The following is a 7,500-nucleotide window of genomic DNA, read 5'->3' on the forward strand; positions in this document are numbered from 1 at the left end:
CAAGCAATCCTTGCTCTATCGGAGAGGAATACAGGGAAATTATTCAATTCTGATGGTCTCTCTCTCCAATCGAGATCGGCAACTGACACTGATATGAAAAGGTGACCAGAGACCTTCAATCTGTGTGTGGTGTTCATGGGTTTGTGGGTGGGTGGGTGGGTGTGTGTGTGTGTGTCAGAGACCACATTTAAAAGTCTGTTTGGGGCACTCAGGCTCAGTGGGCTACTGGCTGTGTGTCCGTGAGTGTGTGTGTGTGTGTGGGAGAGAGATGAAACAATAAAATAAAGATCAAGACACAACCTTTAACATGAAACGACCGTCATATCTTCCTTCATCTCTCAGTCCCACCTCATACTCCTCTTCCTCAACTACTCTCCCCATTGAAACTCAAACTTACACAGTAGATGCATCTCATAACATTGATTAGGTCCGTTTTCTACCTAAACATACTGCTGCATCATCAGCATAGACACTATAAGTCCCTGTATATCGACAAACAGATAAACAAAACATCATCAAGGAAAGGAGCAACATCTGAAATCCCTTTTCTGTGTTGGTGTGCAGTGGATCTATGGGTTTTATGACGCCCGTGTGGAATCGAAGCTGCCTGCGTTCTCCCAGCTATAAGAAAACCAGCATGGCCTTAATCTGTCTCTTTTTTGAAATACATCAGCAGCAGAAAAATCCCAGATGATTCCACTGCTGCTTTTGGGTTGTATCTTCATTGCTGAATCCACTTATCTCACAAGTGCAATCAATGATTTTGGACAAAAGTGTCACCAATGTACTGTAATGTAATGTGATTGTCTTTCCTGACATTATTTATATGGGCATATAGCTACACAGAGGGTAATGAAAATACTAATCAATACAAAGCCATTGTCTGTAACTAACTCTCTTCTATGGTGGGTCATGTCTGGACGGACTGCTGTAATCTAAAGAAGAAAACAGTATGTAAGACTTGGTGCTGTTCAATGCCAATGTAGATCAAGTTTCACTAGTATGTACACTTGTAATTTACACACTACAGTAAGCATGTTAGTGGTTGCTGTCCCTGCACATGTTTTTTCTCATGTTTTTTTGAATAAATATACTAAAACAACTCTGGGAAACGTGTTTGCATTCTTGACAGAAAACTACCTACAATCCCTCTCCCATCCAATGGGGGGGCACTGTGCTACATGAAATCAGGTAGACCCAAAGGACACCAGAGACCCTTCATGGCCTTTGTTTCCTATTTAAGGACCATATAAGGACTCTGAGCCGCTGGAAAAACAAGGTGTGATTTCCTGCGGCAAGAGTTATCTTCTCCCGGGGGTGCAGTTGGCTGCAAAAATGTACAAATGGATAAAACCAGTCACAATAAATCTGCAGCATTACATATGCATCATCTACGGTCTACTGGAGTGGAAGTTCTCCCTATTGCACAAGAGCAATAGGGATCTAGTATATAAACTGCACCCTGTCTGTCTCACTGATGGGCTGATTTCACCCTTTATGACGTGTTTTTAATGCCTCTGGGACTGGATCAAGGTCAGACAAGGGGCTGCAGATGACAGGGAGATGATAACTTCGCCAAACACAGTTAGACGGCCGACTGAAGGCCCTTTGAATGAGTTGTAGGGCATGCTACGGGAGGTGTAGAGGAATGACTTCACCAAGGGTTATGGGAACCACTCTTTTATGACCCCCCCTCTCCTCCCATCGTCTCCTCCACCCCCTTCTGATCCTCCCACCAAACATACTCTCGCACTCTCGCATCTTCAGACTTTACATCCTACCTATTCTCCCCCTTCTCCTCCCCCTCTCCCTTCTCCCCCTCCTCGTTCTCTTTATCCCTTCTCCCCCCCTTACTGTCACCATCATCAATCTATTACAACTACAGCCAAGCATAACCTTTCCCGACATAAATCATAACCATCCATCCACCTTTCCAATCCATTCTGTCTCTGTCTCTCTCTCTCTCTCATAGGTTAAGGTTATATGAAGGAACCTGGTCTTATTTCTGAGAGGCAGTGCTGTACACATCGGTCACGTCTTCACATGGAGGTCATTGGCGCTCTAACGAGACCGTGCACAGCCGTCTGCAGCGACCTCCTCCCCGTTCTGCTTGTTCACTAAACACAGGACATACTGAGCTGAACGGAACAGCAGGGGTGGCAGCACTACAGGATTACTCAAAGGAAACAATAAAAGGAAAATGGGAGAGAGAGAGAGAGAGAGAGAGAGAGAGAGAGAGAGAGATGAGAGAGAGAGAGAGAGAGAGAGAGAGAGAGAGAGAGAGAGAGAGAGACTGTGCTGATTCAGCCAGTGGTGGTATGATAGAACTCTTCAGAAAGACAGCAACAGAATCGGGGATAGGCTTACACATAATAATTGCTCAACGGAAAGGCGCTATGTTTGTTGAGAAAAGACAGCCTCATTAAAAACACAAAGCCTACATTGACTCAAGGAATTGCTTAAACAAAGCAACATTACTAATCAGTTGATGATAAATTTTGAAGCCAACACATATTATACCAAATCCAAGCGCTCTATAATCTGTATCACAATTACAAAAAGAGGAGGAGAGATAAGGTAAGAGTAACAGATGTACTAAACAAAGTACAAGGTTCATTCCAAGTTCAGAGTGAGTGAACGGTGGTGGTTGGAATGCACCCCGGTCATGAAGTACCTGGCACGGGGGTCCCAGTAATGAAGCCGAAGAGGCATCGGAGGAGCTTCATGATCCTGTCGCCTCCACCGTTACCAGGCAACCAGCGGCAGAGTGGACACAACAAGACGCGGCTCACAATGCGCTCACAACTATCATATTTATATTAGAAAAGTTGTATTTGGTGAAGAGAGGAGGAGGAAATAAATTGAGCCCAGAGGTCCGTTTTGACTCCACGAGAAAAAGAAACTCTCATATATAAATAATGAATACACTTGTTCCATTTGGACCCGTTGACGGTTGAAGGTTCTAGTTCCTGTGAGAAGGTACGTCTACACAACACTGCTCTTCACTGCTCTTCCCTCCGCCCGGCGTCCCAGTTTTACATGAGACACGACACGCCCCCCCCCCTCCTATGGCGCCGCCAACCTCTGACCGGTCACATGTCCCCTCCAATAGGTTACGGAGAGTCCCCGTAAACCACCAACACACCACACCACCCACCCGGAGACCCTGCTCCGGTGTCAGCTCCGGGGCCAGCCACAAGTCCCATGGTCACCCGGACAGTATAGTGCCCGACGCCACCGAGATAGGAATAGTTACCCTTCTCCCTCTGTCCCGAGTGTCCCGGTCACAGGGGTCAGCCCGGCGATGAAGTGACTCAGGGCAATTCACAGCGGATGGGTTCAGACAAACTCTCCTTCTCCGCTCTGCTGTTCCCTTCCCACGCCTTCACCTACTCCCTCGGAAAAAACACACATTTTTCCCAACATATGGGATAGTCATCCAGTCTATTCCTGAACCCACGTTTTGTTCATTGTATGGTCTAATGTTCTTCGATGATCAAAACATCCAGTGTATTTTCACTCTCTTTATATGTGATATGTTCTCGGAGAGTGGAGAGTTGTTATACAGTATATTCTTTTTGTGCATTTCTTGTACTTGAGTCAGAAACTAAATGGATGTAAATATGATGTAACGGATCTAAGTTATGTTTTTGCAAACCTATAGCATGTTGTTTGTTTGATCTCAACTATCCTACATAGCAGGTCTGATTACTCAGCATTCTCATACACCGACCTCTCCTCCTCCTCCCACTTTTCCTTCTTCCAAATAACTTCTACCTCCTGGTATCGCCTACCATCAATCTTAGTTTTCGCTCAAACCCTTAGAAGCCCTCACATCCCGTCAGCTATTGGCCTCTCTCTGTACTCCCGTCTCTCCCTCCCCCCCTAAGTCTCCCTCTATATATCTTGTACTCCCCTTTCCAATCTATGTTCTCTCTCTCTTTCAATCTGTTCTCTCACTCTCTCCCACTTTATGTTCTCTCTCTCTCTTTGTGTTCTCTCCTTACCCCACTCTCCCCCTGTCTCTCTACTCCCATCTCTCCATCTCTCCATCTCCCTCTCTCTCTCTCTCTCACTCACTGTGCCTCACCTCTCTCTCCGCTCTACCATCTCCTTTGCTCTCTCGTTCCCTCCCTCTCTCCCTATCGGGCTGTTCCCAGAAAGCTTCCTCCTGTGTTGATTAGTCGTTGTCTACCTATACCTCTCAGCCATTAGGCCTTGCCCCCTTCTCTGACACCTATATATACACACCTTGCTCCTAGTCTGCTATTTATAGATACTGGCCATTAGCTAGGTAAGGGTCTTCCCATCAACCCTATGTTCCATCTGCTCTCCTTCCCCACCACACTGCAGCTATTAAAATAGCATGCTGTGTGTATGTGTGTGTGTGTGTGTGTGTGTGTGTGTGTGTGTGTGCGCATGTGTGTGTGTGTGTGTGTGTGTGTGTGTGTGTGTGTGTGTGTGTGTGTGTGTGTGTGTGTGTGTGTGTGTGTGTGTTTCTATGTGTGTGTTTCTGTGTATGTCTATGTTCAAGGATGTCCCAATGTCTGTCAAACAGGTATCCTCAAGAGGAGGAACTACATTTTGAGACATTTATGAATGGATGTTTTTAGGGCACATCAGAAATGGCACATCAGAAAACGCTCAAATCACAGAGAGAGAGTGGGAGAGAGGGAGAGAGAGAGTGGAGCGAGAGAGAGAGAATTTTGCACAATCCCATCCGGACCACTAGGTGGCGTAGGAAGACTCATTTAGCAGCTCAGTAGACAGGAAACAAGGGACAATAAAATCTTGGAATAAAACAGGTAATGAATTAAACAACTAGTGGGTGTTATTTGTGTGCCTTTGTATCAGTGTGTGTGTGTGTGTGTGTGTGTGTGTGTGTGTGTGTGTGTGTGTGTGTGTGTTTGTGTGTGTGTGTGTGTGTTTAGTGTGAGTGTTTCTGTTGGCCTCTGTTTCAGTTTGCCTCTGTTTCAGTGTGTGTGTGTGTGTGTGTGTGTGTGTGTGTGTGTGTGTGTGTGTGTGCGTGAGTGTGTATGTGTATTTGTACGTTTATGTGTATTAGTGAGAAAGAACAGACACAAGAGACGGAACAACCAAAGGCAATGAAAAGAAAGTAATTTTGAGGGAGATACTTCGACAGAGACAATAATAGAATAAGTGATGACATGGGTATGCAAGAGTGAGAGAAAGAGAGAGAGACATAGAACCACGTGAGGGAGAGAGAGAGAAAGGGAGAGAAGTGGAGAAAGAGAGAGAGAGAGAGATAAAGAATCAGAGACAGAACCACGTGAGGGAGGGAGAACGAGAGAACCACATAATGAGGAGAGAGAGAGAGAGAGAGAGAGAATGCGCGTTATGCACTGGGGAATCTAAGATCTATATACGTTTGCATATTAAACAGCCCACTAGCAGTGCTTTGATGTATGGGATAAACGGGACGTAAGATGTTAATGATCCCCCAGGGGTGAGCCTGAGGAGTGGGTCCTGACCCGCAGGAGATGGACCCAGGACAGCTCTACAAGGTGGGAAAAGTCAATCGGCTTATTGATCCCAATGCAGTTAGTCACACTTGTAGCCCACTCACCTCCAAGTGAGCCTGCGGCATTTGACACCACCTACACACACACACACATGTCCACACACCCACCCACACACACTCACAACGCATTCAAGCAGGCATACACACAGAGTCACACCCACCCACACACATACACACACAAAGGCACACACACCCATGCTTGCTCAAACACACATACCCACAGACACACAGACACACAGACACAGACACAGACACACACACACACACACACACACAGTGACGTGACCTCTCACCTTTGTCTTGAGGCTGTGTGCTGGCGATGATCCACTTGACCAGGCAGCACTTCATCAGGCATTTCCGGGAGAAGCGTGGCTTCTGCCACTTCCCAGAATCCTTCACTCTGCCGGGGCCAGGCTCCAGGCCGTTGGCATCACCCAGCAGGCTGCCGTCAGTCGCCTTGCCTCCATCCTCCTAAACACACACATAGACACACATAAACACACACACACACACCAGAGTGGGGGCAAGGGGGGGAGAGAGAGAAGGGAGGGAGAAAAGGTTCAGAGATGAAGCCGGAACAGCTCATAGAAGAGATGTGTGTTCATAATTATCACATGCTTATATTGTTCTTGGTTTCAGAAGACGGTAATAACCCTGGTTTATTCTAGCATTTACTGTAGTTCTCAAGAGGGTGAGTCAGTTTGGGCACTGTCGCACTGTGTCACATCAACGACTGCTGCAACAACTTTCCCCAGGGCTCCTTCCATGTTTCTCGTTCTCTCTCTCTCTCGCTGGTTCCTGACTGTTAAGGGATCACAGGGGTCTGTCACACTCCCGGGCTTACTCCAGCCCCGGGTCAGCCCGGCCCCCGACTCCCGGTCATCCACGCCAGAGACATCTCAATGTGGTTCTCTTACTGCGGGTAGGAGATTGTTCCTGGCTGTTTGAGAAGCAACAGCAATGTAGACCGAGAATCACTCCATCAAATGGATGTTATGATCTGTTGTGATCTCAGTCATTTTAAGTCTGTTATATCATTTTTTGGGTGGCAATTTTCTGTCAGCTCATTTATTTGATTATGATCTTGCTAGACAGAACTGTCTTCACAGGGGGTAAAGGCCATTGATAAATATTTTCGTTCCAACCATTGTATTTAACGTATAATCTTGAAGCAAAAGTAACAAAATCTTAATTTGTAACGGCTGGTGGAACCACAGGAGGTAGAACTCAAAAGCACAACTCAGAACCAAAGAGTTTGAATGGCAAGAATTGTCTTTTCTGGTAGAAACTGGGGTCGGTACACTGGTTATTATCAGCTCGGTGAGCCAGCAAACAAATCAAGCAGGGAGAAGACAAAGGCGTGGCGGGTCGGTACACAAGTTATCAGTCCGATGATCAGGCAAAACGACCTCTGGCAGGGAGAAGGCAAAAGGCGAAGTCGGGAAGAACAAGCGGGAATCAAAAAACAGGAGCCGTAAGCAGGAGCGTCGCTAGCAATTGAAAATATTCGGGGCTGTAGCCCAGAAGTTAAGAGTCAATTTAAGATGGGGGTTCGGGGGTTTCTCCCCAGAGAAAATGTAAAAAATCTGTCTGAAGATGAACATGCAATTGTAACGTAGTTTGAGAAGGAAAGGAAAGACCAATCGGAAAGGAAAGGAAAGGAAAGACATTAACCTACTCAGTAGGCCTGCCCCGACGTCTGACTCACGTCGGGGCAGGCCTACTGAGTAGGTTAATGTTTAGGTTAAAGGACAATTACAGTATTTTGAATATTAAGCCCCCTTTCTGGTTTGTCTAGGATGAAATTGAGTAGTTGACACCAAAATTTTGACTATTGGTCCTGTCTCGGGTATTTGCTTCAGAATGGCTGGTGATGTGCATTCACAAACCTGTCCTTAAAACAACCCTAAACGTTCGTTTTCAGAAATGTGCAACTCACCGAGTGGTTAGTGGTGTTC

General features: G+C 46.3%; 1 protein-coding gene across 1 annotated transcript in view; it reads right to left on the bottom strand.

Moving 5' to 3' along the window:
• Positions 1–7,500, bottom strand: part of kcnip3b (Kv channel interacting protein 3b, calsenilin) — a gene marked incomplete at both ends in the record, with an annotated part of 30,556 nt that overhangs the window by 12,119 nt on the left and 10,937 nt on the right. The window contains one exon of the mRNA XM_084468181.1: positions 5,836–6,013. Coding sequence (XP_084324307.1) covers positions 5,836–6,013 — 178 coding nt within the window. The remainder of the gene's footprint in view (positions 1–5,835; positions 6,014–7,500) is intronic.

This window comes from Micromesistius poutassou (genome assembly GCF_964030765.1).
Source record: "Micromesistius poutassou genome assembly, chromosome: 5".
NCBI classification, from domain to species: domain Eukaryota; kingdom Metazoa; phylum Chordata; class Actinopteri; order Gadiformes; family Gadidae; genus Micromesistius; species Micromesistius poutassou.